At 37.0% G+C, this 27,458-nt stretch overlaps 1 protein-coding gene across 4 annotated transcripts in view; it reads left to right on the top strand.

Moving 5' to 3' along the window:
* Nucleotides 1–27,458, top strand: part of DIAPH2 (diaphanous related formin 2) — a 1,045,110-nt gene that overhangs the window by 286,181 nt on the left and 731,471 nt on the right. For all 4 annotated transcript variants that reach the window (XM_063431883.1, XM_063431882.1, XM_063431880.1 and 1 more), the window contains 7 exons: nucleotides 663–737; nucleotides 828–897; nucleotides 1,279–1,415; nucleotides 2,079–2,187; nucleotides 9,141–9,251; nucleotides 19,478–19,596; nucleotides 22,035–22,151. In XM_063431883.1, the coding sequence (XP_063287953.1) occupies nucleotides 663–737; nucleotides 828–897; nucleotides 1,279–1,415; nucleotides 2,079–2,187; nucleotides 9,141–9,251; nucleotides 19,478–19,596; nucleotides 22,035–22,151 (738 nt within the window). The remainder of the gene's footprint in view (nucleotides 1–662; nucleotides 738–827; nucleotides 898–1,278; nucleotides 1,416–2,078; nucleotides 2,188–9,140; nucleotides 9,252–19,477; nucleotides 19,597–22,034; nucleotides 22,152–27,458) is intronic.

The following is a 27,458-nucleotide window of genomic DNA, read 5'->3' as shown; positions in this document are numbered from 1 at the left end:
GGGAATGTAGGTGTGTGCACACTAAAATGTAGCAGAAAAAAAATCGAACTTTTACCTAGCACAGTATGGCTTATAGTGGGTTATAGAGGAGGGGCAGAGGGAGCTATAGTGCCAGAATACAACTTTAAATATCCCTTTAAATTTCCACTTTAAAAGTTTTAGAGACGTACTGGATACCACACTCACCAAGTAACCCAGGTGCTTTAAAGCCAGGGCTGGTCAGGCCTCCTTTCCAAGATATGCAGGATAAATAATGGTTCAGGCACTCCAGGATAACAAAAATAGCAGCTTTATTGGTGTAAAAATAGCAACGTTTGGACTCTACCAGGTCTTTATCAAGCTGCCAGCTTTTTTACCTTTCACACCTTTTTTTCATTACTGTTTTTTTTATTACTCACAAACAAAAAACAGACCAAACCGTGTTTAGCATGTCCATCTATATTTTTTCTTTTTTTAAATACAAATAATTCTTAGAATTAGCTCAGATTTACCATTGTATTGCATTTCAATCTTAAGTGTCAAAACAGTATTTTAAAATATTTTTTCTCTATGTGATGAATTCGTGACAAAGCAAAATATAAAAAAGAAAAAAACTTATAGCAATTTGTCAGTAGGTTATGTTTCGAAGGTGCACCTCAAATAATTATTTCTCCTTTCAACAGTTGGGTCAACAACTTCGGCCATGAAGGTCTCGGGCTTCTCTTGGATGTTCTGGAAAAGTTACTTGACAAAAAACAGTAAGTTCTGAATGATAATTTCCTTTAAAAATCTATGTCTTTTCATACAGTACCCTTAAATTATCTCTCATTCTCTTGTATCGACCATAGGCAGGAAGGTATTGACAAGAAGAACCAGCATAAACTAATTCAGTGCTTGAAAGCATTTATGAACAATAAGGTAGGTGGCTATCGACCAGAAGGTTTAACCAAGCTGTTGGCTTCTTCTAACCAATGAGGATACAAAATGCAATCGTTTTCATAGTCTCTAAATGTGATGCAGTTTTGATACATTCTTAAGTGTCTAATTTAACTGCAAGATAAATAGTTCTCCTTATGATTTAAGAGTTGTCCTTTTCTTGCACTGTTGACCATTATCTTCTTAGGCTGACAAAGTGTCTCTTGTAATTCATTTTGAATTCTCACTTTAGTAAATAACCCTGACAGTTGTAAATATATAACCGGGGTCCGATAATAGCAGCACAGCAATACAGCTGGAAAACAGTTATTAAGAAAAGAAAAGGTTTAAGTGTATATCTTTAATACTTTATATTTTATACAGTATGGACTGCAAAGGATTCTGGGGGAAGAAAGAAGTTTAGTTTTACTGGCTCGAGCTATTGATCCCAAGCAGCCTAACATGATGACTGAAATATTAAAGATTTTGTCAGCCATTTGCATTGTTGGAGAGGAAAACATGTAAGTACAGCACAGTTTCTTTATATGATAAATAATTGTAGGCTTGCTAGCATTCTTCATTCTTATGTATTATTGTGACTTGGTCCTATTTATAAATATATCAAGCACCATTTTAATTGTTGAAACCTGTTAGTAATAGTATATTTTGATCAAATAGAAGTTTATAGATTATATAGGAACAATTAAAGTAATGAGTGTCTCTGAAATATATAGACTTTGTACTGCAGTATGTAAACATTTTTCCGTAGAGAAATGTATAACTCATACTTAAATTCAAGATGGTGGGAGTTGTAGAAAACCTCGTTGCTGCTAATTAACCCTTCTACACTTTATTTCAGGAAGGGGGTAGGCAATGCAGAGTTGTGGCCTTGGCTGCATAGATGTTAATTCATTAGGTTCTCTTCAGCATGCCCAGTCTTACTACAGGAAATGCAGATATATTGTGTAATACCCTTGAGCCTGTTGAGTTGTGTGTGGTCAGGCAAAAAGTGCTTTACTGCTAAACCACAAAGTAAAAGAATCCTCCCTAATTTTAAGTAGCTCACTGTCTGCATTGGAGTCCTTGGTCAACCCATTACGCAGCTTTCAAAATTCCCTATTCTTATTTTATTGTCCACGTGTCACATGCTATATGCTTATGAGTATTTTTGTATTACATTTTAGCCTGGACAAACTACTTGAAGCTATTACGACAGCAGCTGAAATCAACAACAGAGAGCGTTTCTCTCCAATTGTGGAGGGTTTAGAGAACCAAGAAGCCTTCCAGCTGCAGGTACAAACGGCATGAGATGCACAGAGTGTGTTTTAATGTGGATAAGTAAACTCCACATGTCTTGTGATTTTAGTGGTTTGCTAGTCAATACAAAGTCATGCTTCTGGTTCTCATGCCCATAATCGGACGTGATTCTTTTAAATATCCTACCACAAACCATAATGAAATAACCATTCGTTCGGCTCCATTAGAATAGTCAGTTTTGTTTTAATTTTCTACCATGCAAATATTACTGGAAAATAAATGACAGCCCTTTAAAAAAAAAATTAAATCCTGTTGAAAAGCAGTCTTATAAAATACTACTTTGAGCGAAGAAACACAATATAATGCTTTATTTAGCCAATGTTCGAATAGTGCAACATCATTGGAGAATTCCAAGTACTAAACAAGAGTTTATATCAATAAAATCAAATATAATAAAGCCTCTATTGACCATGGCAACTATGTTTTATCAAATAAACAGTACACATACTGGTTTTTATAAGGAGATGATTGGAAAGTATGGAAGTCTCAATGGTGCTTTTTTCAAAATTCTTTATTGTTCCCAAATCCATGAACAATAGCATTCATACATGCTCATGCTTTTCCCTTCTAATAAGCTTCCTCTTAGGACAATATAACAAGCCACAATCCCAAATACTTTGATTTACATCTATACAGTATCTTGGTTACAATTACTTGGCAGGGCCATATGCTTTCTGACCAATAACCACGCTCCAAAGCATTTCAGAATTGAACATATTTGTAAACAGTAAGGAATCATTATACGTGATTCTGTTATTAGCTTTCCAACTGCTGTATATCTATTTTATCGTTGTAAAAAAACTCATTGTAGCAGCCTTTCCCCCAGAAATTGGTTGTTAACACAGCTAATGACAGTTTTGTTACAATTTTACAAACGGCCACCTTCGCCTTGGGACATTAACCACTGATAATGACTATTCTTGAAGATTATTGCTTTTGTGTTCAACCACTTTCAGCTAGCTTTGTCTAATAGCACATGCGCTGAGTATAAAACATTTTAAACTGTGCTCAATATTGGCTACACATAAATGTACAGGATGTTTTTAACCCCTTCAGCGTGTAGAAAGTCAATCAACAATCAACAACCAATATATAACTTAATCAACAGCTCATACAAAATATATCCATTAGGCTACAAGTTTATATCATAATTTCAGCATTTTTTAAAGATATTTGTTACACATCTGTAACTGCCTCATCAATTTCATCTTTCAAATATTTTTTATCCTCCAATATTTATTACTAAGAATCCAATTTTTTTTTACATTGTTTTTTTTTTTTTTTTGTTTGCATCATCTTTTATACAGTTTTATTACTGGAAATTGAAGATTATTTCATATAAACTTTTTAATTTAATTTTTTTTCATTCTTTTTATAATGTATTTATTTTTGCACACTGCAGTATAATCCTTATATCTTATCCTTGCGACTATACATACAGTATCTCACAAAAGTGAGTACACCCCTCATATTTTTGTAAATATTTTATTATATCTTTTCATGTGACAACACTGAAGAAATGACACTCTGCTACAATATAAAGTATAAAGTGTACAGCCTGTATACCAGTGTACATTTGCTGTCCCCTCAAAATAACTCAACACACAGCCATTAATGTCTAAACCGTTGGTAACAGAAGTGAATACTACACACACTCTCACAAACAACACTCACTAAACACACACCGTGCACAAATCTGAGCCCAGGCTACAGGAAGGACCCCAATGCAGCACCATGCCTAGGGCCCTGTACAATGTTAGGCTGGCTCTGCATATACTGCTGAAATCTGTTTTAAATAATATGCTAACTTTTGATTTATGTTGTTGGTGTTTGAGAACAAACTCCACATAACCAAAAGTAGGATTTAGAATTTGTATATCACCAACGCACGTTTGAATACTTACAATGCACTTTGTACTCTAACATAACCTGCCCTGTGTTGGTGTAAAATGTGGTAGTGTGACACAAGTTTGCAAAAGTTCCCAAATGAGTCCTAAAAATACACAGAAGAGTTCAGGTTGTATCAATTTCCAATAGGAACATGGCTGGATGAAGCCTAAACCTCAGATTATTTTAAGCAGAGTAGGCCTTGATTTAATAACCTTTCTAAATGATTCAATACTGTTTAGAAAAAAACATTCCAAATGATTTATCTATAGAAGTCACTAGTCTAAGGGAATTTTTGTAGATACATAATTTTGCAAAGTTTTTTTTTTAATAGTATTGAATCATTTATAAGGCTTATTAAATAGAGAATGTGTGTAGAGTATCGATATTATTAACAATGCATGTTTAACCTCTGAAATAAATATTGCAATATTGTAGCAATTGTTAAGGGATATTAAATGCTATGGAATATTACATTCTTACCCATATTTGTAAATAGTATTTATTTTGTGGGGAGGTTTTAATCTAATTTATAATTAATCACCACAGTACAGTTGATTTTGGAAGTAAACTATATTAAAATGTCAGATAACTATGTCCAAATCCAACATTCACAGAGTGCTACAGCACATTACAGCACATTCATTTAAGAATTGTAATACGTTATTACTCCATTGGAGGGAGTCATTTAAAATAATAACATTGTAACTGAAGATCTAAAGAAAGTTAAACATTATCTTCTTGCCTAAATTAATTCAAATTAATTCAAATTGTGTTACACTAGTAAGGAAACAATTATTGGAGATTACAGTAAAGAAATTGAAACAATCCAGTATTTAAAGGATTTTAAGCATTGTACAGTTCTATGGCATTGATTTTTATCTGCATTTCTGTTAAAATCCATAGAAAAAGAGCAGGTTTACTTGCTCGAGTTACTAAATCCGGTTAATCAGATACAGTAGGAGTAAATTATGAAGTCTAGTGTTGGACCACTTTGCAAAGGGTAGACGTGCAAAGTAAGTGCTTTCTAGATGATCAATTCTGTTCCACATATGCCATTTTTCAAGGTATTGGGGAAATTGTCTGAAGAATGGATTTTGGACACGTATTTATTTAAGCTATGAATCTTGGCAATGCAGAGAAAAGTCAAGTCTAAGAATCACTTGTGTGAATGAAATAATGATTGAGATGCTGACTCTTCCCTCAGAGGTTAAGGCCATCTGACAAAGATAGTTTTGTAATCTTTACAAGCCAATATGAAAAGGGTAGTTAAGTGATGGAGGGACAGATTCTCTGATTGTATTTGCTTTCTTGGGGTCAAGGTGACACTGAAAGTGCAAGGCACCTTCATCCTTATTATCAAGGGATACAAGATGCTGTCCAGATGAGATCTTATTTTAGTAGTTGAACAGATTTGTGTAATATCATCCCGATTTCATCATAAAAACACATATAATATTTCCCCCGTATTATAAAATGTGAAACTGTTTAATGTTGAACATAATTTGTTCTACTTCAAACCGAATTCATGTTAGCTGACCTCTAGATAATGAGGTAATTAAGATGCTGCTTTTTCTATGTTACCATCTTATTTAACAGTGTTCATTTTATCATTCATTTTAAATAACTATGATATATACATTCTACAAGATATTCAGTTCCCAGCTAATCCTTTTTTCTTCATCCTAAAAACTTTCATATCAAACTAATGAGTATAGGGGTGTCTGCACACCATAAATCCAACTAATTCACTTGTTCCTTTATTTGTGTTTTTATTCCATTAATGTCTTAATGTACACCCTTTGTACAGCGCTACAGAATCTGATGGCGCTATATAAATAATAAAATAATAATAATAATAATAATAATAATAATAATAATAATGTCTGCTCCTAACTAAATTATTGATCTAGGCAGTAGTCAGTTGCAAAGGCTTTCATATGCTCCTGCCCAATGTTGTAAGATGATTTTTCTCAAATTCTTCCATTCATTCTTAATGTGAGAACTCCATGGATAGGTCTCCATTTAGATCCCAATCTCTAAGAACATCATTGGTAAAAAGGAAAAATATAAAAAAATTCTACTTTATAATACAATTAGTATATCTGCACTTAGCAAAACTACTAGACTCTTGGACTTGTTTTCGAACCATTATTAATACAAACCATTAAGCATGTTTCTTCTGGGAAAACAGTCTTAACAGATGGTGCATTTTCGCTCTTTATTAATGTGAGTTTTGACTGAGTTTGTACTTCGGCTTGTTCAGTCATGTCAAAACTAGAGCAAAACAACGGCCACTCTTGCAGACACAGTGATGATGTTGTTATATTATAAGTATAAAGCTGTAAGCATTTGACCTGGTGGAGGTTCGGGTGTGGGAAAGCTTTTTAAAAAAAAAAAAAAAATCTCTATATTTATGTATTATTCTGTATGGAAAACAATTCTCATATAAGCCATTTTACCAGGGATGGCCAGGAAGTAGATCCCTGACTGGTGTAGAACTATAACCCCCACAATGCTTTGTAAGTTTTACAATTGCTAAAGCAATGCACACCAACCTTTTTGGAAAATCATGAATTAGTCTTGTGTTTTATTTTTTAATTAAACTAATATTCAGATTTATTGTGTGACATTAAAAGTGATTGAGGCACATGGTAAATAGTGAAACCTGTAGAATAACTGTTAATGGATATGTTTTGATTACGAAAAGATGATGGACTAGACTGGATCACCCAGCACGGGAATGTGAAAGTCATGTGTGTATTTACCAAAAAAATCATTGTCAACCATTTTGACAGAGGCCACAGCAGGGCATATCATTATATCTGCAACCTTTTCTTCAGTTGTATTTAAACTGTGAATTCTGCAGAGCTGATAACTAAATGGATACCAGATGAATGCCAGATTTAATAGCTGTGCTTTAGAGAAAAATCTTTTCAACTATTATTACTTATACTTTGTATGCAATTGACAAATCAGCACAGATCACTGGTTAGTGAATGAAGCTCTGTGTTTAAGCTGTGTATAAGGTAATTACAGTACCAATGCAGTACATTTGTACAATCACTATAGAGAATGCTATTGTTCTTCATGTTAAACTTCTCAAGCACCTAAAATAGAACCTTACACCTGCTAAACCATCAACAACTAAAGAAGAAATGTCAAAATGACCCCAACAAGCGGGTGTAAAGTGAGAAAATGCATTGGTGGTATCACTAATCGCAAGCTGCACAGCATGATGCTAAAATGTCAAGTTATCCAAGTGCAGATGAAAAAATATTTAGGTGCAATAAACACATTATGTTCTTGGTTAGTGCATATCCTGCTAGTTCCTCTAGTTGAACTTTAATGTACAGTGGAGATCATTAAGCCATCTAGAAGCTTATGTTAATTTATAGACATGTGCAATTCGTTTCGGTCCGAATAGGAATTATGACAAATTTCGGACAATTCGGACATTCGGGTACTTCCGAATGTCCGAATTGCCGAGGTCCCGAAGTTCCGAAATTACCGAATTTCCGAAGTGTTGAAATGCCGAAGTTCTGAAGCACAGTATTGCCTCAGTACTAATATACTTACCCAGTGAAAGAAGAAGAATGTTACATTGCATACAATTTTAAATAAAAAGTATACAAACATAGCCAGGATTCAGCTGTAAGCATTTGCAACACTTACAACAATCAAGTAACATACATTCATATAAAATGTAAGTTACTTGGCCAGTCAGTGTAATGACAGGAATGAATAAGTAGAAAACTCCCTAATTATACCCACGGTATTAGGGAGCAATCTACTAAAAGGCTGAAAGACCTACATTGGTCTTTCAGCCAAATTTACTAATACTAAGTAAAGAATACTTAGTATTAGTAAATTATGCCCCTACTCGCTATCCCGCGAGTAGGGGCATGTCTATTAAACAGTGAGCAGCCTGTGACATTAGGTCCCCCCCCCTTATTAGTATTTAGGGCCCCCACCCGCCGCTCAGGGGTGGGGGCCAGGGGGGAGGACACTAGGTCCCCCCCTTATTCTTGTTTAGGGCCCCCACCCACCGCTCAGGGGTGGGGGCCAAGGGGCAGGACATAAGGTCCCACCCTTATTCTAGTTTAGGGCCCCCACCCATCGCTCAGGGGTGGGGGTCAGGGGGGAGGACATTAGGTCCCCCCTTATTAGTTTTTATGGCCCCCACCTGCCGCTCAGGGGTGGGGGCCAGGGGGGAGGACATTAGGTCCCCCCTTATTAGTATTTAGGGCCCCCACCTGCCGCTCAGGGGTGGGGGCCGGGGGGGCACTCTTTTTTTTTTTTTTTAAACAGTGAGCAGTCACAGGCTGCTCACTGTTTACTAGACATGCCCCTACTCGCGGTATAGCGAGTAGGGGCAAAATTTACTAATACTAAGTAATTTTTACTTAGTATTAGTAAATTTGTCTGAAAGACCAATTTAGGTCTTTCAGCCTTTTGGTAGATAACTCCCTGATACAGTGGGAATTAAGGAGTTATCTACCAAGCTGCTGCAAGAGAAGTCCCGAGGTGCCGAAATGCCGAAGTTCCAAAGTTGCCGAAGTTCTGAAGTGCTGAAGTGCCGAAGTTCCGAAGTCTTGAAGTGCCGAATTGCCGAAGTCCCGAATTGCGAAAATACCAAAATTCGGAATGCCGAACCAAATCTTTTTCCCATGCACATGCTTATTAATTTATTAAAATTTTGCTATTAACTGTTGCAAACATTTCAGGAACATCAGTGTAAGAAATTGTTACTTTAAAACAGCTGCATACAATTTTAAATTTAATTATCTTAAATATAATGTACACATGATATCCAATGAGCAAAGCAGGAATTATTGAATGTATCTGGGTATAGATGTAATATGCAATACAGATATGATATGAAATAATAATAATAATAATAATAATAATAATAAATTTGTAAGTAATATGAATCAAACTAATAAAAATGACTTTTAGATATACAGAATAAAGAAAGTATATATTGTTACATTCATATAATTTTGTGACTTACTATATCAATATACCATTTTTTTTTAAAGGCATCCTGTATGCAGTTTATAAATGCCCTTCTCACCTCCCCAGAAGACCTGGACTTTAGGATACATCTGAGAAATGAATTTTTAAGATGCGGCTTGAAACAAGTATTACTAGTAAGTAATCTGCATGATTTACATTAAATTAATAAATACATTTTTACAGATCATTAATATGTGCATATCCATACGTAGGAGAATTTCTTCAGTGATACAATATTGGAGATTTTCAGAAATACCGAACCAAACTTTAATAATAGTGAACTTTACGGCAGCTAGGGCATCCCAAAAATATTTATATCACTTTAGAGAATATTCCTACATATTTATATTTGTAACCTCTACTGCACTAATAATGGTCTATGTATGATTCCATAATAGTGGGATGTTCTAGGATCCACTTCCAATATGGAATAGTCCGTTCATTAAGACTTCGGACAGTAGGGCATAGGGATTGCTCCTTGCTAAAGTTTGGAGTTTTTAACTTATCAGATTTGGATGCCAGAATGAAATTACATTAGTTATTAAAAATTAAATATATACATTATGTACACGCATGACATATACTGCTTAGTATATTTTAGACACTGGATTTGTGTACCAGGTAATAACAAATCATCTACACCTATCCAGCTTCTAGCCGATATGTGAAAGTAGAGCTTGTAGACATTCAAATATTTCATCTTCTTTTTTTGTCACCTTCTTATAAATGAAAGTGGCTTTAAAGAAATATTAAAATAGCTGTCTTCCTAATGTATTTCTTTTTGGTGGCCCTGTGCTCTAGGGATAAATTAAAGCTTATTCATCCAAATACGTGGCAAGGACAGTTTTGAGCCTCGGGTCAGATCCCAGCTGAGATTTTCAGGCCTGCTGCTTGGAGTTCACCGCACACTTTCTTGAAACATTATTGTTTTACTAGTGTGTGCAGAGAAGACAATTTAAATTGAGTTGACCATAAAATGGTCTGTTTCCTTAATTGAATAACTTGGGGATATATTTATGCTTAATGTGTTCTGTGTCATATACACTTTGGCTCATGTGTAATGGCTTGTGTGTGCTTTCTTGAAACACGTTGCTTGCTGGGCTGATGCTATAAACAGTAATGTTTTGAAACACACTATTGCAATAATCGGGCAGTAAATACCATTTCCCCTCCTCCACATATATATTTAAAAGGGACATTCAGGAACTATCTACTTAAGAGGTCCAGATAAGCAGACCGCAAATAATTGCACTATGTACAAGTGAAATATATGTTGGGGGGGGGGATCTCCAGATTAGCTATTTAGTATTCACTAAAGGTAAGGCTGCTTCAAAATTATTTAGTGTTTGAACAACAGCCATGTACAAGTAGAAGAAAAACTGTCTGTTCATTAACCCCCTAGCTTGATGCATACTTCCCTATCCAGAGATATGTTTTCCAAGTTTGGTCCAATGCTCTTGTTTTGAACAACTGTGCAATGAAAAAGCCTGGTGACTGTTTTGATCAGGCAATAGATAAACAGCATAAGTAGAAATAAATGTAAAGAATAAGCAGGATCTCATTAATCCATCAGGCACCAGGCCTCACTATCCATTAACCATGTGATAAATAATATGGAGAAGGAAAAGAATACTGTTAGAACTTCAGAATCAATATTAACAGTTGGAGTCACTGGTAAATGGTCACGCTTATCTCCACGTCATGTTTAAGAGTTTATCTATTAATCTACATGCGATCTTTGTACACAGCATTCTTACTTTGCACAAGTCTACTGTATTATCCTTTGGCAGAGGCAAGGCTGGTTACATTAATGGGCATGTGGCTAGTATGCGGTCACTTCTGCAAAAATCAAGTGCACCGTCTTTTCATTCTTCTCCGTACAAGCAATTAAATGCATATATATTTTATCCTCATCTGATTGTCATCAAAAATGAATATATAATACTGAAATGGTCCCCTGCATTTCTTTATTTATTTATGGGCGCATTTGTACATTTCTTCTGAATTGTATTACAATGTTAAATCATTTGTGGAATTTTGCAACACGGCAGAAAAGTTGGTTCTTCCAATAATAGTCCCTATATTAATGTGTGAATAATTGAACCGCATTTTTAAAACACTGTCAATAATGCAAGTTTAGTTTCCCTTGCAATAATTGACGGCTGAGTGGCAGTACATGTACAAAATATGCAAACAATTGAATTCAACAACATTTCTTTTGCTTGTGTTTGGTAAAATGGTAATATATATTTCCTCCCTAGTGTTATTTGCACCTTTTAATTTCTGTTTCAGATTTATTTGAGAGCTCTGCTGCATCTAAAATTCCCAAATGTTATAAAAATTTAAAGTAAAAACCTGCCATACATAAAATACATATTGCAACTTTATATATAATAGTCATCCGTGCATTGTGCTAAACAAATTGCCAGCAAATGCATAAAATAAATGTTATCAACCCCCAAATGATTCTCTTGCTCAACTTTTACTGCTATGTCACTATTAAAGTAGTACAAAATTAAACATAATAGTAGAGATTTAGCTAAGTGCTTTGGTCTAAAGTATGGAAAATTGCCATGGAAACCAGTAGAACCCACAGGCACATTCAATTAGTGGCTCATCCCCTTTTTACATTTTTTGCCACTTTTGAGAAGAGAACACTTTGATAAATCTCCCCCATAGGGTTTTTGGCAGCTGCACATGCAACTGTCCATCCCGAAATGATGCATCTCAAAATGCAAACTGTGCGCCTTTATACTAACCATCGTGTGAAGCATCTTAATGCATTTGGAGATGGGCAGTTACACATATCCATTATCTCTATCCATTTCCATCAATTGTCTTGCAAGAGGAAGTGATCTTCAGATCTATATATGTTTTAATAAATGCATTTGTTTTCGATGCCTCTATCACAAGTTAGATTTGTAAGGACGACAAGCACATTTTAAGGTTGCATTTACTATTTAAACAGTTAGGGTTATAAATAAACTGCAACATTAGTAATATAACAAAAAACTATAAAAAATATCCAAAATGTTTCTTTAGTATTTGCGAAAGAAAGGAACTATTAGAGGTTTTTAGATTTATTCTGCCTTGAATGCTTGTAGCAACACAAATTTTAAGGATGTGCTTAGATGTTATAATCAAAATGGAATTGAATTATTTACCAAAGGCTTAAGGCTAAGTAAACTCACACTAGAAAACATTATATTGAGAGTTAGGGGGTTGCTAGGCAAGATGAGCGTCAGGCTATTAGTCAAGAATTTGATAAATTGTAAACTAAACTATACAAACTAAGAGAGGATGACAGCAATCCTCAACCTAACAATGAGGAGGTTGAGAAGTACCTTCAACAGTACTGATGAGGTTGAGAAGTACCTTCAACAAGAAGTACCTTCCACAATTAACTCCCTCACAATTGGAGGATCTACTCAGAACCATTTCCTTAGAAGAAGTGTTAGGAGTCCTTAAGAGGTTGCATCCAGGAAAATCTCCCGATGGCTTTTTAGACTTGTACTTTAAGAAATTTGCATGTACCCTAAGTCCGCATTTACTTAAAGGGACACTATAGTCACCTGAACAACTTTAGCTTAATGAAGCAGTTTTGGTGTATAGAACATGCCCCTGCAACCTCACTGCTCAATCCTCTGCCATTTAGGAGTTAAATCCCTTTGTTTATGAACCCTAGTCACACCTCCCTGCATGTGACTTGCACAGCCTTCCAAAAACACTTCCTGTAAAGAGAGCCCTATTTAGGCTTTCTTTATTGCAAGTTCTGTTTAATTAAGATTTTCTTATCCCCTGCTATGTTAATAGCTTGCTAGACCCTGCAAGAGTCTCCTGTATGTGATTAAAGTTCAATTTAGAGATTGAGATACAATTATTTAAGGTAAATTACATCTGTTTGAAAGTGAAACCAGTTTTATTTTCATGCAGGCTCTGTCAATCATAGCCAGTGGAGGTGTGGCTAGGGCTGCATAAACAGAAACAAAGTGATTTAACTACTAAATGACAGTGAATTGAGCAGTGAAATTGCAGGGGAATGATCTATACACTAAAACTGCTTTATTTAGCTAAAGTAATTTAGGTGACTATAGTGTTCCTTTAAGGCCTATCACATGGCAGGGCAGGTATCATGGGAGCTCTCCCGACAGACATGTTACTTGCCACAGTAGTGGCAATACTGAAACCAGACAAATCGCCTGAAACATGCAAGAATTGCTGTCCTGTTCCCCTGATTACTCTGAACGCCACAATTGACGAACACTAACCAACAGATTGAGCCTGTTATTACCGCAGTTAATTACCAATGACTAAAAAATTCAGATTAATAGAATAATTGACTATTGTAGAGATGTTCAAAGAACCATTCATTTTGCTCTTTAAATATGATTGCTAAGCATTATGGAACGTGTACATTTACCATAACTGGAGAGTTGTGTGCTGTTTACATCCAGATACATACATGCTATTTGATTGCTAAAAGTAAAGGTGACCAATAAACTTTAAATGAAGTTATGAATATACAGATTTGTTTAATACCCTTACATTTTTTCTACTTTTCTTAAATATTGACTAAAGTGGCCAGAGCAGTTTTATAGCTCGTTTTAACCTCTCAAGTGCCATAGAGCGGTAATGCTTATGCTTAAGTACACAAAGAGCAGGGCCGGATTAACATAGGGGCTGATGGAGCTGCAGCTCCAGGCCCAGGCCCATGGAATAGGCCCATTGGTTTAAAAAAAAAAAAAAAAAAAAATTATTTTTTTTTACATTTTTTTTTTTTTTTTTTTTTTTTACACACTACTCTTAGGGATGCCAGGTATTTCTCATGTATTTCTTAGGGTTGCCAGGTATTTCTCAGAAGTATTTCTCAGGTATTTGAGGCTGCCTAGCCGGTGCCGGTATTGCAGTAATACCGGCAATACAAATGTCTGTCTCAGTATAAACATAGATTATTCTGCAATACCAGCGCCGGCCAGTAGGGTCGCTGTTTGTGTGGAGAGAGCCAGTGATAAGAAGTTACGGCATCTCCCTCCCTGCCTCTCTCTACTCACTGATCCGCGGGGGAGCAGCTCTGCACAGAGAGTCCAGACAGCAGCTCCGAGACATGGGGACTCTGAGACATTGGGACACTGGGAAACATGGGGACCCTGAGCATGGACGTCCGAAGGAATTTTTCCGGGGGAGAGGGGAGGGGGGGCATAATTGTAATGACATCCATGCTTGGCCCCTTTTTGACAGTGTCATGAAAGGGAAGGAGCATAGTCATTTTCACATAAAGCAAGGATGAATAGCGTTTTCACAACTATGGTGTCAGGAATATATGTTTGTATTCTTGACACTATAGTGTTCCTTTCATCAAATTACAGGAACATTCTGGTCACCATACTAACTTTATCTAAATGAAAATGCTGTGATGCAAGGAAGCCCTTGGGTGCTCTTTCTTTGAAGGGGTGAAACCGCTCTCAAATGGTTTACCCCCAAAGGCTTCCTTCAGCTCCAGATCTCCAGGTCGCTCAGTGGTATTCGACTTCTGAAACAGAGTGTCAGGAAGTGCAGATTGACGTTGGGCATGGGTGCCGCTGATTGGCTAGAGTGGTCAGCTGACACTCTAAGCCAATCGCTAGTTCCCGATTCATAAAAATGTTTTACGTTTTTATAAATGGGGAGCTACTGATTGGCTTAGAGTGTTAGCTGACCCATCTAGCCAATCAGTGGCACCCCTACCCAGCGGCCCTCTGTGTTTCCTGACACTCAGTAAATAAAAGTGAACACATTAACACTGATATTGTTTGTTTTTACCTGGGGAGATGAGAAGGTCCAAAGTTTCCCTGCCAGGGTCAGGTACCAACATCTTATGATGTGGTGTCCAGAATGAAGTGCTCCAATCTCATTTTCTTCTCAAATCTCATTTTCTTCTCCTTCATTTGACACAGTCTTCTTTGTCTTCTGAGGCTCCTTCTGCTCCTTTACCTTTCTGCTACTTTCTGCTTATTTTGCACCCTTCTGCTCCTTTCTCTTTCTGATCCCTTTCTGTTTCTTGATGGCCCTTCCTGCTTCTTGCAGACCCTTTCTGCTTCTTACTGCCCTTCCTGCTTATTTCTGCCCCTTCCAGCTTCTTGCAGCCCCTTGCTGATCCTTTCTGTTCCTTTTGATTCTTCCTGCCCCTTCCTGCTCCTTGCTGCCCCTTCCTACTCCTTTCTGCCCCTTCTTTCTCCTTGCTCCCCCTTCCTACTCCTTGCTGACCCCTCCTGCCCCTTGCAGACCCTTTCTACTCCTTGCTGACCCCTCCTGCTCCTTGCTGCCCCTTCCTACTCCATGCTGCCCCTTCCTACTCCATGCTGCCCCTTCCTGCTCCATGCTGCCCCTTCCTACTCCATGCTGCCCCTTCCTACTCCATGCTGCCCCTTCCTGCTCCTTGCAGACCCTTCCTGCTCCTTGCAGACCCTTCCTGCTCCTTGCAAACCATTCCTGCTCCTTGCAGACCCTTCCTGCTCCCTCTTCCTACTCCTTGCTGCCTCTTCCTACTCCTTGCTGACCCCTCTTGCTCCTTGGTGACCCCTCCTGCTCCTTGCAGACCATCCCTACCCCTTCCTGCTGCCCCTTCCTATTCTTTGGTGACCCCTCCTGCCTCCTTGCTGACCCCTCCTGCTCCTTGCTGACCCCTCCTGCTCCTTCTACTTTACCCTCCTGCTCCTTGAAAACCTTTCGACCCCTTCCTGCTTCTTGCTGCCCCTTTCTATTCTTTGCTGACCCCTCCTGCCCCTTGCAGAACCTTTCTGCTCCTTCTACTTTACCTTCCTCTATGCGGTCTCCCCCACCCCCCATCCCTCACTTACCTGCTCTGTAGGCTGCCTCTGTGCTGCTCCCCTGCAGTTTCAGTCATGAGAGAGAGGCAGGGATAAGCTGTAGCTTCCTGCCTTTCTCCATTCACAGCGCCACCTACTGGCCAGCGCTGGTATTGCACTCACACTAAAATGAAAAATAGCAGCACAAGCTGAAAAATCCGGGGGGGGGGGAGGCGCAAGTACTCCCCTTTACCCCCCATTCGGATGCCCATAACACAGTGCCCATGACACAGTGGCCCCATGTCTCCCAGTGGCCCCTAGTCTGTGTCCCCATGTCTCCCAGCCACTGTCCCTAGTGTCTCAGTGGCCCCATGTCTCCCAGTGTCCCCATGTCTCTAAGTGTCCCCTAGTGTCCTAGTGACTTCAGGACACTGGGAGACATGAGGACACAGACTCTAAGGGACACTGGGAGACATGGGGATACAAACACTAGGGGACACTGGGCGACATGGGGACACTGAGAGGCATGGAGACACAGGGAGACATGGGGACACTGGGCGACTTTGAGACATAGGAGACATGGCAGTGTCCCCATGTCTCCCAGCCAGTGTCCCTAGTATCTCAGTATCCCCATGTGTCCCTGGTGTCTCTCAGTGTCTGTAGTGTGCCAGTGTCCCTAGTGTCTCAGTGTCTCAGTGTTCCCTAGACTCCCAAAGTCTCCTAGTCTCCCAATGTCTCTGTGTCCCCATGTCTCCTAGTGTCTCAGTGTCCCCTAGTATAAAAGAAAAAATCTCAGGCACTCACTGTGATAGATTTAGGCAGGTTTATTGGACACCGCAACGTTTCGACCTGTACCCAGGTCTTTATCAAGTCTCCAATGTCCCCTATGTATCAGTGTCCCCTATGTATCAGTGTCTCAGTGCCCCATGTCTCTCTGTGCCCATAGTGTCTCTGTGCCCGTAGTTTCTCTGTGCCCGTAGTGTCTCAGTGTCCCCTAGTATAAAAGAAAAAATCTCAAGCACTCATTGTGATAGCTTTAAGCAGGTTTATTGGACACCGCAACATTTTGACCTGTACCCAGGTTTTTATCAAGTCTCCAGTGTCCCCTATATATCACAGTGTCTCAGTGCCCCATGTCTCCCCGTGTCCCCTCGTGTCTGTCACCCAGTGTCCCCAAGAGTCTCAGATTTCCCAGGTCTCCCAGTGTTCCCTAGTATCTGTGTCCCCATGTCTCCCAGTGTCCCAATGTCTCTCAATGTCCCCTAGTGACATGGGGACACTGGGAGACATGAGGACACAAACACTAAGGGGCTGGGAGACATAGGGACACAGACATTTCCCCTTTTTGTGTATGTTCGCCCTTTCAGACGTTCTGGTTATGTGATTTGTGTCAGTAGCCCACCCTTTTACCGCATCCATAGACTTCCTGCTTTACTGGACACTGCTGTTAGGGGGTATGGGTTTACTTGAAAGATGAAAGCATGATATTAGCAAAGGGTATGTGTTTTCTCATAGTTGCATCCTATGAGTTTCCCTACAGCATCATCTCCATCAGATACATGACGCTTAGGAGGTAGGACTGTTTTAGTGTTTTTGGTCAATAAGATTTTGTAATTAGGCCCATCATAATTATCAGCACCAGGCCCACTGGGCTTTTAATCCGGCCCTGACAAAGAGTTTAACAAGCTCAAGTAACCGAAACACCTTCCTTGCATCAATTATTCCTCAGAATCCTTGGATTGAAGTGTATCATTAAAAAAATGAAGAACACAAATATACTTAAGAAACAGGTTGAGGCCATAAGCCACAAATTTTACTGGAAAGTTGTGCAGTCAAAACGCCAACTGTCTGAAATATTGGTGAATTGTCTAAATTTCTGTGGTCATCAGTAGGACATGTCCTTTCTAAAATGTTTGGCACAAGACTCTACAGGTTTACCTTTTTCCCATTATCAGCATTATCCCATCACTTCTACTCTTTTCAACGCGATTTTGCCAAGATTGGATTAATATTAAGGTGCTATTAGCCTAATTAAAAGTCTAATAATTAAACTGAAGTCCTTTATAAATGGCAAGTGACCTGCTGTATATAAGACATGTCAAAGATGAGCTCATGGTCATTTCATAGGGAAGTTAAAACAAGTCTGGCTCAGTTACCTTCCTTTCTGTGTCAGCAATCCTCTTCTAGAAATTAATGACAAAATTGTAATGAAAAAAGAAAAATGCAGAATAAGATGGTTTTCAGATTATTGGATGTTTTAAAATTACAAAAACAATTTCGCAAAAGAGACTCGCATAAGTAATTTTCTTCCTGCCAAAGCGAGACGTATACCGTGCTAGAGAGGAACATAGAATGAATAGGTTGCAGGAATGTAATGTATTACGGAGGTAATTTGCATTGTACATGCATAAATAGAAATGGTTAGAATGTTTGCTCCACACTCTGGCAAATTAACCATTTCCATTCCTGTGAACTGTGTGAAATAAATAAATAAAAACTAGGCATGTTTATAAAATAAATAGGACAACCAAGAGCAAATGTTTAGTTAGATGTTCAGTTGTGCAAAATCTCACTACTGACTATGCTACCTTGAACTCTCCCCCATCCACATTTTGGCACTGCCTCTGGGCCTTCACACCAGCATTCTATCTATCTACTATCCAGCTCTTTGTACCGCTCACTGTCCAGCCTTATAGGCCTGCTTCTACACTGAATCATGGCGCATGACACTCCTTCTCCAAGGTCCAACAGTGCTTGTCTGTGAGAAGCACTTGATTGGAGCTAGGGGCTGAGTCGTAAGAACTCATTGTTACAAAAAATTAGGCATGGAGTGCACGAAGGTGAACGAAGTACCAGCGCTAAATTTAAGATACATTTTTAGCTTTTTGTATATATATTTTTTTTAAGGTGGCGCAGTAAAAGAGAGTAATTAATTAACCCCTGTAGAGCAAAATTTACATGGGTTAATAACAAGTTTGGAGTGAACCTTAAATGTATAATTTCCTGCTTTACAAATCCCAGTGCAATTATTTCACTGTAATATCTTTCATTTTCAAAACTAGCAGTAGCAATTTATTGTTAATTGGAACATTTATTAGTAAAATATTCTAAAATGGATTCTATTCTAATGTTTAACTAGATTTTTTTAACAGACGGCTGTAAAAATCCTATCCGTTTAAATGTAAGGTATGTTGGGAATAAGTACAAAATACATTGAGCTTATTTTCTTTAATAGCGCACTACATTATTTGATAATAAATGTAAAGCTACATATAAAATCTGACTGTCAGTTTAATATTTGGTACTAGTGTCTCCAATAATGGCTCCCTAGGATTGGGTGGAGTTTAATGTGTGCTGTAATACCTGAAAATATTTTATCAGTAATGGCCAACCTTCTGCTGAGCATCATTGAAGACGTATCCAACAATTGCTAGAATTTAAACAGGGATCAATTTTAGTGCTAACCTTGATTTGTAAAGAAATATTTTGCCGTGCTTGGACTTTGTGTTGTGTGCTTCTGCCTCTGTGTGTAACAAATATGACTGCATCTTAAATTTTTTTTTCTATTCTATCAGGACCTAAAAGAGAAGGAAAATGAAGAGCTTGACATACAGCTAAAAGTATTTGATGAAAACAAAGAAGACGACCTTTTGGAGCTATCACATCGTCTTCGTGATATTCGAGCTGAAATGGAATATCCTTGAGATCAGTGCATGTTTTATAGCTTATATAATAATGTTTCTGTGACCCTCCAGTTAATTTCAAACACTTAGCATTGTTTTCCACACACTCAATTTTAGCAGATTAAATAGAACTGAGGTTTAACTAGCCAAGCTATACCTGAGATAAAGATTTTATTTAAGATTTGCTATTTTAGCCTTAATTTTGCTGTTGTGATTTAATTCACAAACATTTTGAGTTAATGGAATAACCTTGTTTATGACTGGAACAGATGAATAAAGCATGGACACAATTTCAGTTTACCTGAGCAATTATAAGAAAGAACCTACTAAAGTATATTTCAGATCCTTACCAGCAAAACAAGGAAGTATCGAATAGACATAGTAGTCAAATCACGCTGCATGAGAGAGAGAGAGCAACCTCAGATGATCATTCAGACCTCTCATTAACCTCATTAATTAGGCATAGATAATATACAACAAGCACGTTAACCAAAGGAATCCACATCCGGATTTTCATTTAGAGATAGGAAGACACTACTAATTAAAACAATAGCATGTCGACAGAGGGGTAACCAGAATCCATTAGGCCCCGGTGCGAAATTTGCCCTCATTCCCTCAACCCCCTCAGTGTATCATTCCCGCGCGCAGGCCCCTCCGTGTGCTCCATTCCCTCTGCCCCACAGCTCCTCCATGTGTGGCCTACAAATGAGGTATCCGTGTACCCCCGCAACAAAGGCATACTGGCCTATCCCCCTAGAGGGCATGGATCCCACTAGACATCGATACACCCAACATACAAGCGCACATCATGCCCCCACCCGCACGCTCATTCTAGCACATATGCATATATGCCGATACTAATTCTATGATCGGAATGGAAATCACCCTTCTCACACGATAACTCTATGTGGTTATATTCTACAATCTATTCTTATCATTTAAAAATTGTGCCGTCACTAAATATGCCATGCTGATATTATTTTCTGTTGCTATTGGGCTTGATATAACTATTGTGACTATCCAAGCATGTTGTTAATGCTCGCATAACAAAAATAAAGAATTAAAAAACAAACAAACAAACAAAAAAAAAAAACAGTATATGTAGCTCCTATCATTCCAGCTAGATTTTGGTTTTATAGCAATCCAACAACAATCATTAGGAATAAAGCAGTACCTTAAGTTTTATAATGATAATGTGTGATCACGGCATCTTCGGAGGCAGATTAGAAATAGCTCAAGAGGTAGTTTAGAGGCTTGAAATTAATTTAGCATACTACCAGATACAGCCATAACGAGTATCTTAATACATCTGCCAGACTATTAACTGATGATCAAGACATTGCTTAATGGTATGTGCGAGGGTAACTTAGAGAAACAAGGACTAAAAAAAAAGAGATTTGAAAATCATGATTTATATGTGGGCTGATAGATCATTATTATTATTACTGACATTTATATATCATTTTATTAAGCAGCACTTTATTGTTATACAGTTGAGATAAAACAGCAAGTAATCAATACACAATGTAAAGGTTGACAGGTACAAGAGGTGAACAGGGCTATGTTCAAACAGGCTTACAATCTTAGAGGAAGGGGGATAAACAAAGACAAACATAAGGAGAGGGTAAAAGAGCTTGAAAGATATGATGGATGACTAAAACATCTAAATAAAAAAAAAACAAGGGAGCACTCTTACAAAGTATACCATAAATTATCAACTAAAATTTATCATGAAAATAAACTCAGAAAAATAAAAAGTTAAATTGTAAAGAGAATACTGCGTGGGGGTAATGTACATTATATTTTTTTATGACATTTGTACAGTATCTAGAATTTTTATTTTAAAACTGATACCTAAGTTTTGGGTGCCCAAAAGGTAAATCTGCAGATGTTGCAGAACTACAGCTCCCATGATGCTTTGCATGCCTTCAGAATAGTAAAGCATCATGGAAGATGTAGTTTTAATTCATCAGGGGATCTGCCGTCTGGGCACCCCTGGTGTAGAAGCACAGTAGAGTAGAAGGAGAGAATGAGTGAAGTGCCAGGTTATAGATGGATGGAAATAGGTGGACTATTATGACAGGTGAGGTGACTCAGGAAGATATTAAGCTTTCTTTATTATCTTCCGGAGACCAGTTTTAAGGAACCATTATGTTTTCTGGGGGAGAAGATAAACACATTGTTCACCATCCTGGCAATTGAATTGTGGCTGAATTATATATATATATATATATATATATATATATATATATATATATATATATATATATATATATTCAGATTCATAATAAAACTGTCCGTAATGTTTGCTGAATCCCATTCCATATCCAAATAAGGACCTATTGAAACAAGGACTACATTTTCTTGATCCTACATGCTTTTCATGAAGGTATAATTCTATGTAAGATATTTTCAGATAAACAAAGATTTTCCTTGACTCCCTGTGCACTGATATTAATGAAGTTTACCATCTTCTTTACAATATGTTGAAGGACACAGCTTCTGAGTCATTTTTGCTATCCATCTTACAACACTTTCTGCTTATCCGCAATGATTATTATATCAGGTAAGAATTGTTTAACTGTCTATTCATACATTGTGTTAACAATATGAAAAGCAAGATATGTGAAGGTGTATTTTTCCTCGCATCTGTCCTTGCTTCTAGCAAATGTGGTTAGTGGTATTATCAGGATAACAATACAACTGCAGATCAACATTATTGTATGATAACCATAAAAGAAAGGATGGACGGGTGATACCTAGCCTTGCACTGCATCCTCTAACAATTGTACAGAAAGTCCTAAATGTTTTAGAATCAGAATACAAAAATTTAATTTATAAATAAATATTTCAGCAAACTAAACTATCCCAATATTTTAAATGACCTTTGCCTTGCAACATAGATAAAGGCTGTATTGTCATGATCAACTCATTCTGAAACATTCAATAAAAGAAAAAGTTAGTGTGGTCAAAGCTCTTCTTCTTTAATTTGATATTACATAGTTACATAACTGAAAAGAGATGCATCCATGAAATTTACCCTTTCTCACATTTGTTTTTTTTGCTGTCGATTCAAACCTCGTCGATTCAAACCTCGATTCGACCTCGGGAAGTCGTCCAACATAAAACAAAAACGTCCAACAAAAAACAGTCATTAACGACCGTGGATGTACCTGGTATGTCTTATCCCAAATATCCACTTACCTGATTGCTGGTGATCCCCCGCCGGCGATTGCGATGTGGGGCTTGCCTGGCATCCCAGGCAGTCCCCCTGTGGCTCTTCCGGACCCATGGGGCCATTTAATCGCGAGTCCTCGTGATCCCATGACCAGAATAGCCGTCTTGTGCAGTGCCTGAGCACTTGAAAAAAATGAAAAAAAATTAAATTGAATTTTTTTTATATACCAGTTCTAACTGTATTTTGATATTGATATGCATATATATATTTAAATCAAAATACATTTAGAATATTATATATATATATATATATATATATATATATATAAATCCAAAATAGATGGCTGCACTCACGGAATATTCGTTTAAAATATAGCTTTTATTCCATATCCATAAAATCGACGTTTCAGTCCCTCTTGTGGACTTTCATCAGGATTAAATGATGAAAGTCCACAAGAGGGACTGAAACGTCGATTTTATGGATATGGAATAAAAGCTATATTTTAAACGAATATTCCGTGAGTGCAGCCATCTATTTTGGATTTATGGACATTTGGCCCTGGTAATGCACCCGGTTTTGACTGATTAAGAAAGGTTAGCTTGTGTGCAGGGTACAACATATATTTATATATATATATATATATATATATATATATATATATATATATATATATATATATATATATATATATATATACACATATATGTATATATATTTAAATTGCCCACCCCCCGACTATTGTAGTTTACTTTTTATTTGCCAATCAGAAAGGGTCACTGTAAGTCAACTGTAGTGATTATGGTGTCCAAAGCCACTCTTTCACTGTTAAGAGTCCAACTATTTTTGAACATATTAATATTAAAAGCACACACACATTTGGTATTGCTAATGTAAGCAATGTTGTGAAAAGGGGCAGGACCATAGGTGTCCTGGGGACTCCGGTAAGTATAAAAACATTTAAAAAATTGTCCGACTGTTTGTATTTGGTTGGCACTAGTAGTATAATTGTCACAACGTTCTTTAATGATTTGGTGCTTAAAGCATCCTTTAAAGTTTTATTATAAAGTGATTGAGAAGATCACCAATTTTTAATGTTATTTTTCTATTTGTAGTTCTAAAAACAATGTTAGAGAAGACTTACTGGATAGGATGTAGGAAAAAGCTTTTATTATATTTACAAGTAGTACAAAGTTTGTGGAACATTTTATAGACTGATAGGATCTGCATTTTCATTGTCTGGCAGGTCACCTTAAACCCGCAATGATATGTTAATTGATAAGCATGTGCTCTGTTTTACAAGGAAAAACCTAAAGGAGACATGTCTGTCATTTTACACTTGTCGAACATGGTTAAGAATTCAGTGCTTAGAGCAATCAATACAGCATGCATCCTGTTTATGTCAATTCGTAGCGATGCTAAATGCATGTAATAGTTAAGAATGCAGATATATTCACATTCTTTTTTGTGCTACAAGGTTGAATTATAAAAAGGGAGCATATGTGGATACTGCATCTAATCTCGCACAGATTTATCTAACTGCTTTTGTTTGGCTCTCTGTCTTCGCCCTCCTTATACAGCTTATAGTACATTGCTAGTATAACTGTTTGGGCAAAGATATCCTCCCGTTATAAATAAAAAAAGGACGTTTGAGCCAGTTTGTAGCACTGCAACATTTTTTATACTCTAAAGTGTTTCTTTTATAGTATTGATATTAAAAATAGCATCTTTGTTAAGCTAAAATATCAATTAAAAAATGTGACATCTAAAAATATCAATATCCATCCAATTTATTGACTGGAACAAAATTATTGAAAGAAAATGTACATGTCTTTACATCACCTGTCTTGCCAACTTCATATTGGTTGGAGATGGTTTCAGACACTCAGAGGTTAGCTAAATTGAAGGACACACCCAAGAGGTTCCTGTCAACTGATTGTCAAATACATGATAGAAATCTAACTAGAATAATTACTAACATATTTAGGTTTTTTGGGTACTTTGTAAAGAGATGTTAGGATAAAGATGTATGCAAAATTTTTTTTTAACTAGAATTTATTTTATGTGTTCAGCAGTTGTCATGTTTTTCATTTTCCTTGAAGGTCATGTAAATCTGTAGGGAAATAAATAAAATAAATAGCTTTTTTATAATATATATATATATATATATATATATATATATATATATATATATATATATATATATATATATATATATATTGTGATCCTTGTTTGCAGATAGCACGGCCCTCTAGGGCAAAAACATGCACAGTCCTTTTATTTTCATAGAATTCAGGCAACTTTATTGTAAATCCACACAGGAGACAGCAGGAAATGAAAACATAAATCCCTTTAAACAAAAACCTAGCTCGTCTGAGCACTAACTAATATCAGGTTCACTATCTCTCAGGGGTTACACTAAACAAAACAATATTGGTTTCGCCAACCTAGAGTCTTTGTCCACTCTCAGCACTCCAGTGCTCCAAGCCAGCCTTGACTGCTTCACTTTCTGCACTCCCAGTGCTCCAAGCCAGCCTTGACTGCTTCCATTTCTGCACTCCCAGTGCTCTAAGCCAGCACTCCCAGTGCTCCAAGCCAGCACTCCCAGTACCTGGTCTCCTTGACTCTCACTGGAGAGAACAGCCTATCTCCTACCTGCTTCCTGAGAGGAAGCCAGCAATCTCCCCTGTACCTGCCTAGCAGGGAGTGGTTTATTCCCACTGCTACAGCCGATTACCTGCAGCTGAGCAGTAGGTTGGAGACAGTCCAAAAACCCTGGCCTGGATCTATGTCTTCCAAGAAAAAACGCTAAACTGCGGAGTGGAGCACTGGCCCACCCTTCTCTCCAAATGCTCCACCCCAGGGGCCCATAACTAAACAAAGCTTTGTGTTGTGCAACACACAAACTACATATACTCCCCCTGGGGTTAAATGGTTTCTCTGCCTTCACTTTATCACAATATATATATATATAATTTTTTTTTAACTAATTCTGTTCAAAATATAAAAAACATGAATATTCACATTGGTTCCAAAATGATCCTGGAACATATTATTGACAGCTCTGTAATAGTGATATTAAAGTCAGAACACTTTGATAACATTAATATGTATAAGCTTTTCGTACACACATTAAACAAAGAGAAAAGAACACCATATCAGCTTAGCTAGAGCAATAGGGTACAAGTACAAGTTACAAGTACATTTTATTGTTATTTATGATAGATAATTAGTTATTTATGTCTATTTGTGTGTTTGAAAGTGTGGGCATGTATGTAAGTGTGTGTGTGTATAAACTATTTTTATTCAGACAGCAGAGTAAATTATAAGGTCCTTGCATCTTTTCTGGCAACAACTTAAATTTCAATTAGCATGTCAAAAGGAACTATAACTAAAATATATTATTTAGGTTATAGATTATTATTAGGTTATAAAAATATCTACGTGACCAAATACTACACATTTCAAGTATTCTTCCATTAAATACATTGCGTTCTATTCTGCTCTTTTTATCTTTATCTAAATGGAAAAAATATATATATATATTTTCTTAATATTCAAATCCACGCTTCTCTTATGGTTGTTGTAAAATAACATTAATTTAGAAAATGACAAAAGGGACAGATGTGAATTTTGAATATTCAAACACAATCAACTGTAGATACAGCATTGTGAATAATGTTTAATGTCCAATTCCCCTTCTTACAATGACTTTCCAGCTATAAATGTGTGTTTCCCTTGACTATTGTAGTTTTCTTTTTATTTGCCAATCAGAAATCCAGCTGATGGGAATGTGTAGTGTAGTTCTCAATAGGAACACCCCACTCTGCAAAGCAAATTGTAGGAAACATTTGTCTTTGAATTGTCTTATTGTGAAAAAATAATTTCAGGAAGAGTAGGCGAAGAACTGCAATTTAACTTACTATAAATTCTAAATCTGTGAATCTTCTTTTCTTTTCTTTTCCTTTTTTCTTTTTTTTTTTAAAGAAATCTCCATGAACGATTCACACTAAAATAAAGTTTGCCTTAAACTCATACTTAATAAAGGACAAAAACCATTAGAAGAAAAAAAAAAAAAAAATAATAACAAACCAGCACCTTTACTGCTTAATAGTAAAAATCACAGCTGGGGCCAGCAGTAGGGCTAAAGACACCACCACCACGATGACCCTAATGTGTTTTTTGTTATTGGTAGGTGATCATTTTTCTGGGCAGAAGAACCCAGATAAATCAAAGCAAGAGAATAAAATTTAGAACTTTATAAATACAGTTGGGTAACGCAAATTGGAATGATCTGGCCTATACCAAGGGTTCTTGAGGCACCTGTGACCCAACACACTTGCTCACCTATTGTTAATGCAAAGGTTCATGTTCTCTATTAGCAACATCACTCATGTGAATATTTGGATGACACTGATAGGCTGATCTCTTTATTTGCCATGCTCGGCAGATCTCTGCCATTCAAATATAGACAACTTTCAATATGGCAACAGCAACACCTTGAACTACTGTTATGCCACATTAAACGCAGCATTAAATGCAGCAAATGTGTGTATACAGCAATTTTCTGCACACAGAGCATAGAAATTATTTGCAAAACATTGATTATGTTAGCACATGTAGAACGATATTTACACCTGTGTCGGCATCAATAAAAGTGAAAGGTAAATCTGATGATTTTTTAACGACTAATAGTGT

The sequence above is a fragment of the Pelobates fuscus genome, chromosome 9 (genome assembly GCF_036172605.1).
Source record: "Pelobates fuscus isolate aPelFus1 chromosome 9, aPelFus1.pri, whole genome shotgun sequence".
Classification (NCBI taxonomy): Eukaryota; Metazoa; Chordata; class Amphibia; order Anura; family Pelobatidae; genus Pelobates; species Pelobates fuscus.
This window is presented reverse-complemented; position numbering and strand designations above follow the sequence as displayed.